Source organism: Morus notabilis, unplaced genomic scaffold, assembly GCF_000414095.1.
Source record: "Morus notabilis unplaced genomic scaffold, ASM41409v2 Scaffold1230, whole genome shotgun sequence".
NCBI classification, from domain to species: Eukaryota; Viridiplantae; Streptophyta; class Magnoliopsida; order Rosales; family Moraceae; genus Morus; species Morus notabilis.
This window is the reverse complement of record NW_010364650.1, coordinates 19,909-36,873: the sequence shown is the minus strand read 5'-3', so window position 1 is coordinate 36,873 and position 16,965 is coordinate 19,909. Positions and strand designations below refer to the sequence as shown.

The 16,965-nt window shown below is 39.3% G+C and overlaps 2 protein-coding genes across 4 annotated transcripts; one reads left to right on the top strand and one right to left on the bottom strand.

The window, feature by feature from the left end:
• Positions 1-452: 452 nt before the first annotated feature.
• LOC21386208 (beta-amylase 8) lies at positions 453-10,743 on the top strand. 3 transcript variants are annotated; one of them, XM_024171301.1, is made up of 10 exons: positions 453-622; positions 1,224-2,024; positions 2,163-2,231; positions 2,561-2,764; positions 2,918-3,112; positions 3,730-3,894; positions 4,136-4,396; positions 9,267-9,479; positions 9,731-9,950; positions 10,379-10,743. In XM_024171301.1, exons 2-10 carry the CDS (start codon positions 1,386-1,388, stop codon positions 10,405-10,407), a joined length of 1,995 nt encoding a protein of 664 aa, XP_024027069.1. In that variant the 5' UTR covers positions 453-622; positions 1,224-1,385; the 3' UTR covers positions 10,408-10,743. The 3 variants fall into 3 exon arrangements, with proteins under 3 accessions (XP_024027069.1, XP_024027070.1, XP_024027071.1); XM_024171302.1 differs by having other exon boundaries at positions 1,219-2,024; XM_024171303.1 differs by lacking the exon at positions 10,379-10,743 and having other exon boundaries at positions 9,719-9,790.
• Positions 10,744-11,764: 1,021 nt separating this feature from the next.
• Positions 11,765-13,363, bottom strand: LOC112093242 (protein BOLA4, chloroplastic/mitochondrial). The gene is made up of 4 exons (XM_024171307.1): positions 13,250-13,363; positions 12,390-12,709; positions 12,239-12,306; positions 11,765-12,097 (listed from the first exon to the last, which is right to left on the bottom strand). Exons 2-4 carry the CDS (start codon positions 12,672-12,674, stop codon positions 11,944-11,946), a joined length of 507 nt encoding a protein of 168 aa, XP_024027075.1. The 5' UTR covers positions 12,675-12,709; positions 13,250-13,363; the 3' UTR covers positions 11,765-11,943.
• Between the last annotated feature and the right edge of the window lie 3,602 nt (positions 13,364-16,965).

Genomic DNA, 16,965 nt, shown 5'->3' with positions numbered 1-16,965 from the left:
TTATAACCTATAAGATTAATTAAGTTATATTTAGGGCCCGTTTAGTTCGCTGATTCGAGTTTTTAATTTGAGTTTAAATGTGATTTTATGTGAGAGCTTTTTATTGTAGCTAGGGCCCGTTTAGTTCGCTGATTCGAGTTTTTAATTTGAGTTTAAATGTAATTTTATGTGAGAGCTTTTTATTGTAGTAAAAAAGTTAGATTTGACTGTTTGTGAGAACTTTTTTCTGTAACAAAATTTAAATTTTAAACCCGAATAAGTGAAATAAATATAACCTAAATATATAAATTCTGCTACAGTATAAATTTTTAGTTATGCTACAACTTTCAAGTCATATTCAATAACCCTAATTTAAATTATGATTTGAACTCATGTACTTTATGGACCATTTTTGCTATTGTACCTTTTTTTGACTCGAAAAAAAAAGTATTTCTATAAAAAAATTCATTATATGTAGAGAGGAAAATTTTGAGCTCTCCAAAATCACTTCAACTTCTTGTTCACCTATCTCTGTCTCCCATTGCCATTGCCGCCGTCGTCGTTTTCGCTCCGTTCAGAAATCGCCGTAGCTGTTTCCAACGCTCTACTCAGAAACGTTTCGCCTATACTTTGTTCAGAAATCGTAAGCTTTAATCAGAACCCTCTCTCTCTCTTAGACGTTAGTTGTTCCTCTGTTTCTAAGCTTTATTGTCATAATGTTTTTCAATTTTTGCTTCCTACATAGTGAAGTATTATATTCAAGTGATTACTGATTAAGTTTGTTTTCTTGCTCTAAAGATTACTGATTAAATTAATCGAGCTTGATTGGCTTTAATTTAATTATTAGTTGACTGGGAATTTTAATTTTAGAAACCCATCAGGGAAATTCTGAAATGGTTGTTTTGCATTTCATGTAAAATTCATCATGTTCAAAGAAATTGAGTATTAAAAGGGGCGTTTTGAAAGGTTTTGGAACAAGTTTAAAGAGATTATAGTAGATTTTCATTGGCAAAAGTTGTTTCTTCCAAGTTTATTTATTTATTTTTGACGGAGTTTCTTCCAAGTTTAGTTGTTGGGAAAATAAGCTTCACCGTTTTGGGGCTCAATTATTTTCATTGAACTTGTGAAAATTGAATTGCTTTTCTTCTTTTTCTGATGTGTAATGTATACTTGTGATCTTAAAATGTTAAGAAGACTTGTGTATTATGTCTGATGTGTCCTTGTGATCGTAAAATGTAGTAAAGTTTCTAATGCTTCGTTCGAGGAGGCAGCAATAATCCCAAGAAAGAAATCGGATTTAGCAATGAAGAGAGAGCGAGGAAATAGGGATATATTCTGGATGAAAAGTGCTTATAGTGAGGGAGTACGTGAGATAGTTCTGGGCTTATATTAATCCGAACGTGGAGATGAATGAGAAGGAAAATAAGATGATGAATGAGGAGGATCAAAGTGACCCTCCTGAGGTTTTCCCTCATTCGATTCAGACTCCGACTCAGCCTCAAGGGCGACGTCCCAGGGGTTTCGCTGCCACTCATCAATTGGGTCCCAACACCACCACCACCGGCGGTCATTCTCCTTCTGATAATCCATCGAAAGGAGGGAAGAGAGAAAGGGAGAGGGAGAAAGAGAAGGAGAGGACCAAGCTTCGAGAGCGTCATCGTCGAGCCATCACCAGCCGCATGCTTGCCGGCCTTCGTCAGTATGGCAACTTCCCTCTTCCCGCACGCGCCGACATGAATGACGTTCTTGCTGCCCTTGCTCGCCAGGCTGGCTGGCTTGTCGACCCTGACGGCACCACATACAGGCCTCAACATCATGGACATCATGGTGATGCTTCTTACAACAACAACAATTGCCAACAATCTTCATCAAGAGATTCTCTTGTAGACGTAGATGTCGATTCCCTTCTCCCAATCCACGACAACACCAACACCAACACCTTGTCAATGTCAATGTCTCCAACATCTCTTGATTCTGTTGTAATTGCGCCGCCGCCCGACACAGCAGACACCACTGCCTCTATTCATTCGCCTCAAACTCAAAATGTCTGCTTCTTTCTCCAACATTACATATTACATATAACATTACTAATTTATTTCTGTTCTTTATATTTTTGGGTTATGCTTAAGAATTTTTTTTTAATTTTTATTTATTTATTTTTTGTTTTTATACTGATGATGCAGCAACTTATGCAACAAGAAGATTTTCCTTCTGTGGCCACACCTTACGTCCCTGTTTATGTCAAGATATCTGTAAGTTTTTCCTCCCTTTAATCAAATTAAATTATTCTATTACTCACTAGAACATTTGGTTGCTTTGAAATCTGCCATTTCCACTTTTTATTTCTTCAACTTAGGTGTATTGTTGATTTAAGATGTTCATCCAACTAATAGTTATGATATTATGATTACTATTAGTACTAGTAGTCGAAAAATAGCAGCGGTATAATTAAGGTTCATTTCCCGTGATTTTAACACTGTAAGTGGTTTAGGAACGGATGGCTTTGGAAGCACAAAACAAGACCTTATCAACAAAATTAAGTATTTTTTTCCCCCTTCAAATGTAACTATTTGTTTGGCAGAGTGTTATTATCAACAATTTCTGTCAACTGGTTGACCCTGAAAGTGTGCAACAAGAGCTAACTGATCTGCAGTCTCTAAACGTTGATGGTGTTGTTGTCCAATGTTGGTGGGGTATTGTTGAGAGCTGGACCCCACAAAAATACATTTGGTCTGGTTATCGACATCTTTTCAACATTGTCCGACACTTCAAGCTCAAGTTGCAGGTAACTAACTCTCCTCATTAATCACATTCCAAGCATAGTAAAATTGTAATGGCATATTCTTGATTGATTAATCTAGCATAGCTGTTTAGAAACATCATAGCATAAGAATAGTAAGATTCATTTGTTGATTATACATGCATCTACGCTTTGAAGGTTGTGATGGCATTTCATGAGTATGCAGCAAGTGAATCTGGTGAAACACTAATCACTCTTCCTCAGTGGGTTCTAGAGATTGGAAAGGAAAACCCGGATATATTCTTTACTGATCGTGAAGGAAGGAGGAATACTGAGTGTTTATCTTGGGGTATTGACAAAGAACGGGTCCTGCAAGGAAGAACCGGTATCGAGGTACGCAATGCTCATATCATAATCATATAGAGAATGTTTTACCTCCAATGTGATGAAACCATAACGGCTTCACGTGTATCTGTTCATTTTGCTTCTCTGACTTGGATTGGTCTTTCAAAATCTATTTAGCCATATGTCTATGGGTGTGAGAATACAGCAAGAGTTTGATCTAAGCTGGGTGGTGCCTTTGATATGTGTAGACGAGTTTGTCTCTTCTTCCCTTCCCGGCTTCAAATAAGAGAGGGAGAAAGATTTGGAACTATGCTAGTTTGGGCCTGTGTTGGTCAATCTGGTTTAGAATAAATAGAAGGGTTTTCAATGACTTGGTCTGTTAGGAAATTGAACTCTGGGAGAGTGAAATTTTAAGTTGCTATGTGGCTGTCTGAGACAGCTTTTTGTAATTTCAAAATGTCGGATTTGTTTAGGGAGTGGAATCTTCTTTTGTAGGTGCTTTTATTTTTATTTTATTTTGTTTTATTTGGAGAACTCGTTGTCGTTTTTGTTTGCCTTCTTATAAATCATTTTAAATGAATTTTTTTTCCCAGAAAAATGGGAGAGAATAAGACTTCTCCGGCTTTTCGTCTTCTTCATTTGACTGAGTAGCAACCAATATGCAGGTCTATTTCGACTTAATGAGAAGCTTCCGCACAGAGTTTGATGACTTGTTTGCTGAGGGCATTATTTGTGCTGTGGAGATTGGACTTGGACCGTCTGGGGAGCTCAAGTATCCATCCTTCTCAGAGCGAATGGGATGGAAATATCCTGGTATCGGTGAGTTCCAGGTATCTATTAAGGCACCCATTTACGTTTTAGAACCATGATCTTATTAGAAGATAAGTTGTCACTTTTGAGACTCAAAGTACTACATATTTGTGTGCCTATCTCATAAAAAAGTACTGGATTCTGATAGTCTGTGGATATTGCACTTCAAAGCCGGAGTGCTTCATATCTGGAGTGCTTCATATCTTTTTAGAGTTTTATGTACAGAAACTCCTTAAATTCATATTTGTCATATGTTTACAGTGCTATGATAAGTACCTAGAACAAAGTCTGCGAAAAGCAGCTAAATTACGTGGACACTCATTCTGGGCAAGGGGACCTGATAATGCTGGTGAATACAATTCCAGACCGCATGAAACTGGCTTTTTTTGCGAACGGGGCGACTATGATAGCTATTATGGACGCTTTTTCCTCCACTGGTATGCCCAATCATTGATAGACCATGCAGACAATGTTTTGTCTCTTGCCAACCTTGCATTTGAGGAAACAGAAATGGTTGTTAAGGTAAGGTTATTAGTTATGACTTTTCCCCCCCTAAACTAGTGCGTCATTTTGTTCTCTTTTTGTACTTTGCTACTTTATTAATTCTCTACCTGCATTTACAAAGCACAGCTCAATCAGCGTCATTCTTCAAGTCAAAAAGGCAAATCCACAACATATTAATGTTTGTTTAAACTTTAAGAGATGATTCCTATCTTGAGGATCCTTAAACATGAGCGAATCATGTTTCCTATTCTGCCCTTTATCAGGTCATCTATGCTGAAAATGATAAGCAAATTTCTTGATACAAGGTTGTATGATAATTGTTGAACATGAAGATGTGGGAAAATAGGAGAAGAAAAAATATTTCTTATTTTTTGAATGATGCTATACAGCCGGCCTTCTTAGGTTTTTATACACAAAAATAGAATCTCCTAGATTACACCTTATCCCATTATTCATGAGATATCAGGAAACTAACTGATTACCCTAATCCTATGGATACAAAATATAAAATTCAAACTTTCCTAATATATCCTATTTACAAAATCAATAAGATTGCGTTTTCCACACTCCCCCTCAAGCTGGTGAATAGGTGTTCACCATTCCCAGCTTGGACACAAGATTCTGAAACACTAAACTACTAAGTCTTTTCGTGAGTACATCAGCAAGTTGACCCTGTGTAGATACATAGGGTGTACAAATCAGGCCACTGTCTAGCTTCTCTTTGATAAAGTGTCTGTCGATTTCAATGTGCTTTGTTCGATCGTGCTGTACTGGGTTGTGAGCTATGCTGATTGCAGATTTGTTGTCATAGCAAAGTCTCATTGGGCCATCCCACTTAATCTTCAAGTCTTCTAAAATAATCTTCAACCATAGCAATTCACACACACCCTGAGCCATCGCTCGGAATTCGGCCTCTGCACTAGAACGAGCTACAACATTTTGTTTCTTACTCCTCCACGTCACAAGGTTTCCACCAATAAAAGTGCAATAACCAGAAGTTGACCGTCTGTCTACCACTGACCTAGCATAGTCTGCATCTGTATACGCTTCAAGCACTCCTCCATTCCTTTTGAACAAAATACCTCTGCCTGGTGTCCCGTTGAGATAATGCAATACTTGGTATGTTGCATGTAAATGTGCATCCTGCAGATTATGCATGAATTGACTAATCACACCTACCGCGTATGCTATATCTGGCCTAGTATGAGATAGATAGATAAGTCTCCCCACCAAGCGTTGATACATCTCTCTATCCACTGCGACATCTTCTTCCGCTTCTCCGAGCTTCAAATTTGGATCTATTGGAGTGCTTGCCGGCTTGCACGCGGTCTTCCCGGTTTCTTTGAGAAGATTTGTAACATATTTTTGCTGTGAGATGAAAATACCTTGCTTGGAATGAGCCACCTCGATTCCCAGAAAATACTTCAGCCTCCCTAGCATCTTAATCTCAAACTCTTTAGCTAAACATCGACTGAGACGCTGCCTTTCCTCATCATCATCTCCCGTCACTATTATGTTATCAACATACACTAAGAGGACTGTAACTCCCCCTGAGGATGAGTGTTTGACAAACAGTGTATGGTCTCCTTGACTTTGCCGATATCCCATAGTTGTCATTACCTTTGCAAATCTTTCAAACCATGCTCGCGGCGATTGCTTAAGTCCATACAAGGCCTTCTTTAATCTACATATTGTGTGTGCAGCTAAGTTGTGACCATAACCCGGTGGAACTTCCATGTAGATTTCCTCCTCTAGTTCTCCATGTAAAAACGCATTCTTGACATCAAACTGTTGTAGCTCCCAATTATAATTGGCTGCTAATGTAACAAAACTCTTACCGTATTCATTTTAGCCACCGGAGCAAATGCCTCTTGGTAATCAATCCCATAGGTTTGGGTATACCCCTTAGCAACCAACCTCGCCTTGTATCTCTCTATTGAACCATCTGCCCTATATTTCACGGTGTAAACCCATTTACATCCCACTAGTTTGTTCGCTTCAGGCAATTTCACAAGCTCCCAAGTCTTGTTTTTCTCCAATGCTTCCATCTCCATATTCATAGCCTATCTCCATTTTTCATCAGTTAAAGCCTCAGACAAGTTGGTAGGGATGGCAATAGTATTTAGGCTGACAACAAAGGCTTGATGGGATTGTGAGAATTTTTCAAAGGAAAGAAATTGCGCAAGTGGGTATAGAGGTCGACTTACACATTCTCTAACTCCTTTTCTTTTGGCAATGGGAAGATCCTGATCATCATTATTTATATAGGTTTCAGAAAAAGGATTAGAAATTGTTACCTCATTTCCAGAACTTGGATTGGAGTCTTGAACTTGCACAGATTCTGGGATAGCCTTCTTCCTTCTTGAAAACACTTCGCCTTTGCCAAATCTTACATTCTCAAGGGCAGAATTTGGGTTGTCAGGCTCGGTTTCAGTGGAGTGAGTCTCGGGTTTAGGAGAGTGAGGCTGGGAAAACTCGGGTTCAGTGGAGTGAGTTTGGGGAAACTCGGGTTTTGATGGATGAAGATCAAGAGATAGAAAATTCTCCCTATCCTTATCTTCCACTACTGAATTCTCCCCCTGAAGATAAGGATCAATGAAATAGGATTTGTCTTCATGGAAAGTAACATTAACTGAGACATAGAACCTTTTTTAGGGAGGATGGTAACACTTGTATCCTTTATGAGTAGAAGAATAGCCCACAAAAACACATTTGACTACCCTAGGATCTAATTTCCCTCTGTTTGGAGTATAGATATGGACAAATGCCACACACCTGAATATCCTAGGAACAAGATTATTCGCAGTGCGTAGATTTGGATAGAATGAGGAAAGTACATCCCTTGGACTTTTGAAACCCAAAATCCTAGAAGGTAAACGATTTATAAGATGTGCAGATGTAAGAACTGCTTCCCCCCAAAGAGATTTAGGCACATTTTTCTGGAACATAAAGGATCGGGTGGAATCGAGAAGATGACCATTTTTCTTTTCCGCCACTCCATTTTGCTGTGGAGTATTGACACATGATGATTCATGGATGATTCCTCCCTTTTGGAAATATGGAGTGAGGACTTGATTGAAATAATCCCTAGCATTGTCTGATCTGAATCTCTTGATATTGACCCCAAATTGGGTCTTTACTATAGAGCAAAAATTTAGAAGGACATTACTGACATTGGATTTCTGTTTAAGCAAAAATATCCAAGTGACTCGAGTACAACCATCAATAAATGAGAAACCATTTTGCCCCTGTCACATTAGGAATAGTAGAAGGGCCCCAAATATCAGTATGAATGAGATAAAAAGGAATAGAAGTTCTTTTATTACTGATTGGAAAAGGTACACGTTTGTGTTTAGCCAGTTCACACACTTTACAATGAAAATGTTCAATATCTAGACCTCTAAATAAGGAAGGAAACATAATTTTGATAATCCTAAACGATGGGTGGCCAAGGCGGCGATAGTGAAGCCAAAATTTTCCTTCATTTGATGAGAGAATTTCTGAGACAAAAGAGTGAGATGTTGTGCCCTTGGTAATGCTTGATTGACTAGGTGTTTTAAGAAGGTAGAGTCCATCCTGTTCTCTAGCACGTCTAATCGTCTTCCCTGAACCCTCGTCCTGAAATAAACAATAACTATGGTGCAAAAACACTCTGCAATGTGAATCTTTGGTAAGCTTTTGGACAGAGACAAGGTTTGTGGTCAATCGAGGAACATGAAGAACAGTTTTTAATGTCAATGACGGGCTCATTTTAACATCTTCTATGCCTGCTACAATAGTTAATGATCCATCTACTGTAGTTATTTTTCTACTGCTTGAACATGGGACATATGAGGCAAACATGTTTAGTGAGTGGGTCATATGGTCGGTAGCACCAGAGTCAATGACCCAGGAGCCGGTAAGGGTTATATTTGAGACATTTAATCCAATGGAAAATGAAGACTCACCTGAATACGCCAATGAACAAGTACCTGATGGTTTGTCGAGATTGCCTATAAGGGATCTTACTCGTTTCTCTGTTTCATCCAGCGACGTTGCAGTGGTTGTTTCTGCCACTTCCGACATCTTCCAAAGCAGGTTTGAGGGCAATTAAGGCCGGTCCTACACTGAAGACTCCACCAACGATGAAGGCTGATTTGATTGGAGCAATTTCTGGCGGCAACCGTGATAATTGACAGCAACCTTCCCTGGAGACAGCGACTTGATAACTCCGGCGATGAAGGCCGAACAAGAAAGCGATTCTAGCGATGAAGGCCGAACAAGGAAACAACCCCGGCGATGAAGGCCGAACAGAAATCGACAGTAGCAAACAGAAGCAACGGGGCATTTTTCGGTGTGTCCGTACAGCCCGTACAGTCGTAAAGTTCGTAATGGATATGGGCAATGAAGGCCCTGGATGAGGTTTGGCAATGAAAGCCAAGAAAGAAACGGAAATGAAGGCCTAAGAGAAAAAAAAAAACTTAACCTAGGAAACCTAGGGCTCTGATACCATGTGGGAAAATAGGAGAAGAAAAAATATTTCTTATTTTCTGAATGATGCTATACAGCCGGCCCTCTTAGATTTTTATACACAAATAGAATCTCCTAGATTACACCTTATCCCATTATTAATGAGATATCAGGAAACTAACTAATTACCCTAATCCTAGGGATACAAAATATAAAATTCAAACTTTCCTAATATATCATATTTACAAAATCAATAAGATTGCGTTTTCTACAGAAGATGCAGGGGAATTTTTCCTTTATTGCACACGAATTACATTCTGTCCCAATTTATCTTGTACTCATCCTTTTGACTGGCAAGTGCATGTTGGTTATTTCTGTGGGGGATCTAATAGCGGCGTTGAAATCCACTAATAAATGATTGAGATATACACATTTGCAGGTTAATGCAGTTTACTGGTGGTACAAGACACCTAGTCATGCAGCGGAGCTAACTTCTGGATACTATAATCCGACAAACCAGGATGGATACTCTCCAGTTTTCGAGGTTCTGAAGAAACATGGGGTGACAGTGAAGTTTGTTTGCTCAGGCTTGCAAATGTCTACCCAAGATAGTAATGAATTTTTGGCTGATCCAGAAGGTTTGAGTTGGCAGGTAACGGCCCATTTTGCGTTCTTTCTTCGTCCTACGCTATGTTAGGTGTTTACTTTCACGTCTACTTTCAGCTTTTTGTGAATGCTGGGTGAATCCTAGAGTTTCTATAGTCATTAGCGTTGCTATGCAGTCAATATTATGTGTTGAAACATGCAGATTTAGAGAGAGAGAGAGAGAGAGAGAGAGAGAGCTCTTACATATTCAAATTTCCGTGATATTATTTCTATCTTCACGTAAAGTGGAAATGACAGGTTTGCAATTCTGCTTGGGATCGAGGACTGACTATAGCTGGTGAAAATTTACTGTCATGTTATGAAAGAGAAGGGTACATGAGAATAGTTGAGATGGCAAAACCGAGAAATGATCCTGATCGTCGTCATTTCTCATTCTTTGTGTATCAACAGCCATCTCCTCTAGTTCAAGGAACAATGTGCTTCTCTGAGCTGGATTACTTCATCAAGTCCATGCATGGTAAGGATTTGCACAATTTTGATTCTGTGCACAATTTGGTGAGTATTTCATGAAGGATGACATGCAATCTGATTCCATAATAGAGTTGTAGGCATAGTATTAGAAGCCTGGCATTTTCTTCTGAGAGTTAACGAAATATCTATTTCAGCTTAAGCTCACTAAACTTGTTTCCCTTGAAGTTTAGATCACTGATCTTTTGGACATAATCAAATGGTTCAAAATGGTAGTACCAAACAAAGTTGCTCGACGCAATTTGTTTTTATTCCTTGCACAAATGTTTGTCTTTGGCTTTGGGACAGTGTAGCTAATATATTTGTCTAACATGACGTTCATTTTTATCTGGACAAAAATTTCGTATTTTGGAGATAAATGACGCCAGTGGTTGTGTGACGTTGGCATATCTCTTTTTCTGGTGCTGATCACTGCAGGTGAAATAGCAAGCGATCTAGTTTCCTAATGGTACAAGTTTCTACTTTATCGAAGGCTGTTACCGACACAAAAACTACAGATATCAAGTTGCTTTCTTCACTGGGAGATTCATAGAAAGTTCGGTTTCGGGTGCAAAGTACAAGGTGTTTGTAGGTGTGATTGTGTCATGTCTCTAATCAGTGCAACATTTTTATGTTATAAATTATGTCTTTCTTAGAAACGCAAGGTAGTTGGTAAATTTTTTTCTGGGAAAGTGTTACAGGTAAAACCCTCCATTTACCTTCTTGCCATGAGTTGAGCCTAACTATTTATTCATGTATAGACTATGTATGATAAACTGTGTAAGCCAGCAAATCTCGACTCATCGGTATATGTCAGTTCAATGAGAATTCAGATCCTACCTTTTGGTACAAAAGGTTCAAGTATTTTGAGCCAAAAAGTTGTTTTGAACCAGCGTTTGGCAAAACCTTTTGAGACTTGGTTCAAATTAATAATTTAATGTTTTGAGAAAAAAAAAAAAACCTTGAGAATTTTTAGTTTATCCCCCTATTTTTCAATGTTTTGAACCGAAAGTTGAGACCACACGTGTTTAAAATGCAAAGTTTCAAACCAAAAAAAGTTCAAACCATCATGTTTTGAACATATTTACGAAACAGAAGTACCCTTTGATAAGACACATAATTGATATAAATGTTTTAGGTGGAATTCTTTCATGCATGCTAAATTTTATGGTTATAGTGAAGCAATAAAGACTCGAGGAGTTTCAATTCTCGTATCGGCATGGTAAGGTTTAGCTTTGAGAGCGAGTTTCTTTGAAAAACAGTTTCTATCACGACTAGAAAGTGCATCTCCAAAATTATGAGTCAATTAGATGTCACAAATTCCATAACTTCACGATCCCAAAAGCCCTACTCTTTGTATGCATGATACCAAACATTTGCGAGTTTGCAAAATTTTCAAATACATTTGGTTGAATCAGTGACCACTAGTCCCTTCAAACTTTAGCATGTTAAATTCTAATACTTCGTAAGTTCCTTTGAGAAATAAAGACATGACCACACACTGTTCATTTGCACATTGCAAAGCATATAAATCAAGGAAGAATGAAAGCAAAAGTCAGTTTTCTTCGACAGTGTCTCACAGATATAGAATCGCCACAGCTACCAAGTCTGTAGCCATCTTAGCAACCTCGCTCTTGCTGTAGATCTGATTTGAAGTCTCGTTTCGTTGTCTACTGCCACCGTTGTTCTCCATCAGCCTCTCTTATAAACTCTTCTCACAACGAAAATAACTTACTTTAAAAAAGATAAACATTTGAAGAAAAAATTACTTCCATAATGAAGATGTGAGTTTTAACAGAACAAACTCACAAGATGGAGGGTAAATAGAGGAGATAACATGAGGATCCGAGTCCTTATCATATTAACTTATGATTGAACAACTTTGTTTCTTTGTTGATTTAAAAATAAATGACCAAAAAGTAGGTCCACAATGAAAATGAAGTTACAGCAGCAGCAACAAAAAGCATGTGAAGTTATGACGTGATGATGTGAGGTGTGTTTCGTTATTTGTTGTTGGCTGCTTCAAAGGGGGTTCTGGTGGTCATGTGATCAACAGCGTGGACGGTGGTTTGAAGCTCTTCCCATATAGCTTTGTAAACCATCCTCTGCCTATTCACTGCCGATTTTCCCTCAAATGCCGACGACACCACATCAATGCTGCAACCAAATCCAGCCAAAAGGAAAATCAGTCGAGACATTTCATCGAACATCATATGTATGTACGGCCATTATGTTGCATTATGGACATGAAAGCATTGGACATTTAATCAAACAGCACAAGGACGTTATAAGAGTTGCCTGATGTGACGACCGTCTCCATAAGCATCTGTCACGCACACTGACTCCGCATTCAAATGCTCCTTTATCTGCGATTTCATGAACACTATTAACATTTCAATTAAACACAAAAACAAAAAGACTTGTATGATTTGATTGAATGAAAACTGACCTTGAGTTGCATAGATTGCATAAGAGGGGAGTCGATAGGCCCGGGATTAACAGGATCACTGTCACTGGCTTGGGTGATGAAGCTTCTGCTCTTCAGTTGTCTTGGACTAATGATATCCGCAATGGGAGCTTTGAGTTTGGCATGCCAAGAGAAGTTGGGTTTTTGTGTTGTTGTATTCTTATCAAAAACAAACAAACGCAACGACATTGTAGTTGAAGATGAAGATCTCATCCTCCGCAGCCCCAGTCCGACGGTGAATCCCGGGATTAGCATCTTCGCCCACATTTCTCTTTGCTTTTCCTCCTTCCTTTACTTCTCGTCTTAACATTTCATGATCAAGAACAAATCACACATCAGAACACACATCAGAAAAAGAGGAAAAGCAATTCAATTTTTATAGGTTCAATGAAAATAAGTGAACCACAAAACGGTGAAGTTCATTTTTCACAACAACTAAACTTGGAAGAAACAACCTTTGCCACTAAACCTACTATATAATCTTTAAACTTGTTTTAAAACCTTTCAAAACACCCCTTTTCTGCTCAATTTCTTTTAACAGATGAAATGCAAAACAGCCATTTGAGAATGTCCCTAATGGGTTTTTAAAACTAAAAAAAATCCAATCAACAAATAATTAAATTAAAGCCAATCAAGCTCAATTAAGCGAATCACTAATCTTCACCAGCAAAAGATAAACAAATAAATAAAAGAAACAATAAAGCAAAAATTGAAAAACATGATAACAATCAATCCTAAAAACAGGGGAACAACCTAAACCCAACCCGAAAGCATAACTTCTAAAGAGAGATTGTTCTGATTAGAGCTAACAAATTGCGAGCAGCAAAACGTCTCTGACTTACAAAATTCTGAGCAGCGAAACGTTTCTGAGTAGAGCGTCGATGCAGCGGCAATCGGAGACGGAGATATGTGAAGAGAGTTTCGGAGACCTCAAAATTTTCCTTCTCTAGAGATGCGTTAGGCTTGAGAGGGCACAAGTTGTCATTTTTAAATTCTTTAGGGGTATTTACGGCACTACAACTTTCCATTTAAAATCAGGACGAAATTGCTTTACCCTCTACTCTGTTTACTCCCGCCGTCACTCACCGCACCGCCACCGCCGCCGCCGCCGCCGCCGCCGACGAAATTGCGACCTTCAATGGCGGAAGCAATGGAAAACGCAGACAAACAGACTAAGCAAAACCAAATAGAAGACGAAGAAGCGAATCCTCAAAACCCATCCCCATTCAGAGGGTCGCCATTCCTCTAGTTCTCGTACGTCACGTTTCTTTCTTCCACCAAATCTCCGTTTCGTTTCGTTTCAGTTGCGAGAACAAAAGAAGAAATGAATGAATCTTGATTTTGATTTTTTTTCTGGTTTTGGATTTGGATTTCGGGAAGGTAAGGACGTGGTTGCTAGGGCAAAGACTGGTTCGGGGAAGACCTTCGCGTACCTCGTCCCGCTCCTGCAGAGGTTCTTCTTCGCGTCTTCTGATTCTAGCTCCAGGAGTAAGCTTGCTCCATCTGTGTTCGTTACGCCAACTCTGTCAACAAGTATGTTTGTGTGTGTGTGTGTGTGATTTATTTTGAATAATAGTTGACGAATTAGCTCATTTTCGCATTCGGTAAACTGTGAATTCTAGGTTTATGGGGAAGTCTTGTCGCTCATTGAATTGTGTAGAGTTCGACTGAAAGTTGCTCAATTGACGAGCAGTATGTCTGCTCACGAATTGGTCTGTTCCTGTTCCTTCTAAATTATTTGGAAGTCGCAAATTTTCTTAATGCAAATTCTAATGCTATATTTGACACAAAGAAGTGCAAAAATGAATATTACTATGATACTACTTAAAATGCTATATGTAATATTTCTCATATAAATTTTAAGCTTTGGAACTTGTAAGAGGAAAGTTTTCAGTTATTGAATAGTTTAAAGATGACAATATTGTAATTATTAAGTGAAAAAGTTAATACAAATATTGTAATTATTAAGTGTAAAAGGTAATACAAATATTGTAATTATTAAGTGAAAAAGTTAATACATCAGCCAATAGCAGCCAATAGCAGCCAAATGACAAAATTTGGCATATTAGCAACTTAGTGTGAAATTGGATAAAATTTGGCATATGCTAAACTTGGTGTAAAATTGGATATTATTTCATTGTATTGGAGATTCTTGCCATTTTGCTATGTCTTACTTTAGTCTTGTTTATTGGTATATGATTTCAGAGGATGCATTGGTGGGGCTGCCGGATATTCTGATTTCGACTCCGGCTTGCATTACTAAGTGCATGTCAGCTGGTGTTCTTCAATCAACTTCTGTTAGCAGTTCGCTCGAGATTCTTGTTCTTGACGAGGTGAGGACTTACTGCTCTTTGTTGAGTTTGGAGATATTGATGGCATCTATGAAATATTTGCGGTTGATAGCTTATTTGCCATTGAAAGAGTGATTATCTTGAGCTTAAATCATAGTTATGTAATTGGAAAATGTAGTATATTCTTTTTTCCCCCCTCATATGTAACTGCCAATGCACTGCAATTGTCTGAACTATTTGGAAACCTAGATACTTGCATCTTTTACCACTGATTTTGATGGGCCCCCTAGACCCCACTACGTTTCACTTACGCCAGGAGAAGGCCCAAGGTTAGTCGAGGCGAGGTGGCAGTAAAAGGTGCTACGGAGAATGGTGAGGTGAAGGTTGACATGGAAGGAGCTAGCAGCATGGGAGAAAGAGTTGCTGCAGGGAATACGCAATAATCCACACTTCGAGAGATACCTCGGGAGTAGGGCGGGGAGTAAGAAAACGGTTAGCGAAGAGGAAAGGAATAAAAGGAAGAAGAAGAAGGCTGAGAGGGCATCGAAGTTGTAATTGAAATTGCTTAGATGAGCTATTGCTCTAGGGAGTGCAAGGGGTCACTCGAACACCCCCACATCTCTTGTATTATGTTCATTTTCCTTCAGTAAAAGCTGTGTGAATTTTGCCTAAAAAACTACTCAATAGATCCAGTCTTATCAAAGTGGTATCAGAGCAACAATTCTGGGATGGCACCGGCTAAGAAAGTGGATGAGATAGCGGTGGAGGTTCGTGAGGAGGTCCAGCGGGACTTGGAGACCATGAAGGGAGAGTTGCAGGAGGCGTTTCGTGAAGATCTCAAGAAGATTCTGAAGCTAGAAAAGAGCATAGATATGGTGATCGGAAAATTGGAAGAGCTTCTAAGGCAGCGGGAGGTTTCCACATCGGGATCGACGACTTCGGGTAAGGAGCTTCCTTCGATCCCAACAATGACGCCGGGCGGTCTGAACGGGAGGAATGGTGGACCGTTTGACACTGGGGGTCGCCAGGAAGCATATGAAGGCGGAGGACGACTGGACACGATCCACCGCGAGGGTGCGAATCGAGGAGAATGGCGGACTCGGCGGGTGGAAATGCCGGTGTTCAACGGGGAGGATCCTGATGGATGGATTTTCCGAGCAGAGAGGTACTTCGCTCTCAGCCGAAGCTCAGAGTCAGAGAAGCTGGAGGCAGCCGTAGTCAGCATGGAGGGGGAGGCGCTGGCGTGGTTCTAGTGGGACGATGGACGGCGAGCAATCCGCGACTGGCTGGATCTTAAGCGGATGATCCTGGAGCGGTTTAGACCCACGCAAGAGGGGAGCCTGCACGAGAAGTTCCTCGCTCTCCGGCAAGAGACCACCGTGAGGGAGTACCGACGGCAATTTGAAGTCATGGCGGCGCCATTAGCGGGAATTCCAGAGCAGGTCCGGGAATTGGCGCCACACAGGGATGAAAATTCCCTAGCATGGCCGGCCACAAGGGATAAGGGATAGAGGAGATTTTGTTCAAAATTCAAATAGGAGATAATTGACAAGCTTTATCTTGGAGATAGAGATTTGATTCCTTCTAGAAGTTTGACTTCTACTCTATAAATAAGAGAATAGTAGAAAACTGTAGTCACAATTTTTGTGACAATTTTTGAAACAATTTTTCTGCCCTAATAGTTAAGGCTGGCCGAAATTCTCTTTGGAGAGAGGAAGGAAAAAAACCATTTCTCCAAAAATTCCACATCGTGCATGCGTTAGTATTTGTAGAAATTCGAGTGTTTATTTTAACCCGTTTTGTCTCATGTGTGCCCACATACACGTCTTCGTGGATTCTAAGAATTGACGTGGAAGACATTGGTTTTCTAAACACAAAGCTTTGGAGTAAGGATTGTTCGAGGTTAAAGAACTCAAGTTATCATCCGAGTCGGCTTCCAGGGATTTTTCTTGATTGAGTTCTTAATAAATTAATTAATGAGATTAATTTATTCGTGCATAAATTAATATAATCTATAGAGTATCTCAAAGGTTTATGAAAATTTTTTTTATACATGATCCGCCTCCCCGCACCATGCTTCCGCATCTGAATTCAATTCGGAGACCAACAATTGGTATCAGAGCGGTCTATAGACGATATTAATTTATGCTCCGATTATTTGATACTCAAAAATTAATTATGTATGTATGTGATGGGTAGGCACTTGCATTTATAGATGTTTATATTTGATTCATGATGATGAATGTATGGATGATGGATTTGGTCGT

Excerpts from the sequence above, each read along its gene's own strand:
- LOC112093242 (XM_024171307.1), bottom strand. The coding sequence starts at position 12,674 with ATGTGGGCGAAGATGCTAATCCCGGGATTCACCGTCGGACTGGGGCTG. Across the intron at positions 12,307-12,389 it reads TGCAATCTATGCAACTCAAG|ATAAAGGAGCATTTGAATGC; the intron begins GTCAGTTTTCAT and ends ATGAAATCGCAG. Across the intron at positions 12,098-12,238 it reads GGAGACGGTCGTCACATCAG|CATTGATGTGGTGTCGTCGG; the intron begins GCAACTCTTATA and ends ATTTGGTTGCAG.
- LOC21386208 (XM_024171301.1), top strand. The coding sequence starts at position 1,386 with ATGAATGAGAAGGAAAATAAGATGATGAATGAGGAGGATCAAAGTGAC. Across the intron at positions 2,232-2,560 it reads CTGTTTATGTCAAGATATCT|AGTGTTATTATCAACAATTT; the intron begins GTAAGTTTTTCC and ends TTTGTTTGGCAG. Across the intron at positions 3,113-3,729 it reads AAGGAAGAACCGGTATCGAG|GTCTATTTCGACTTAATGAG; the intron begins GTACGCAATGCT and ends ACCAATATGCAG.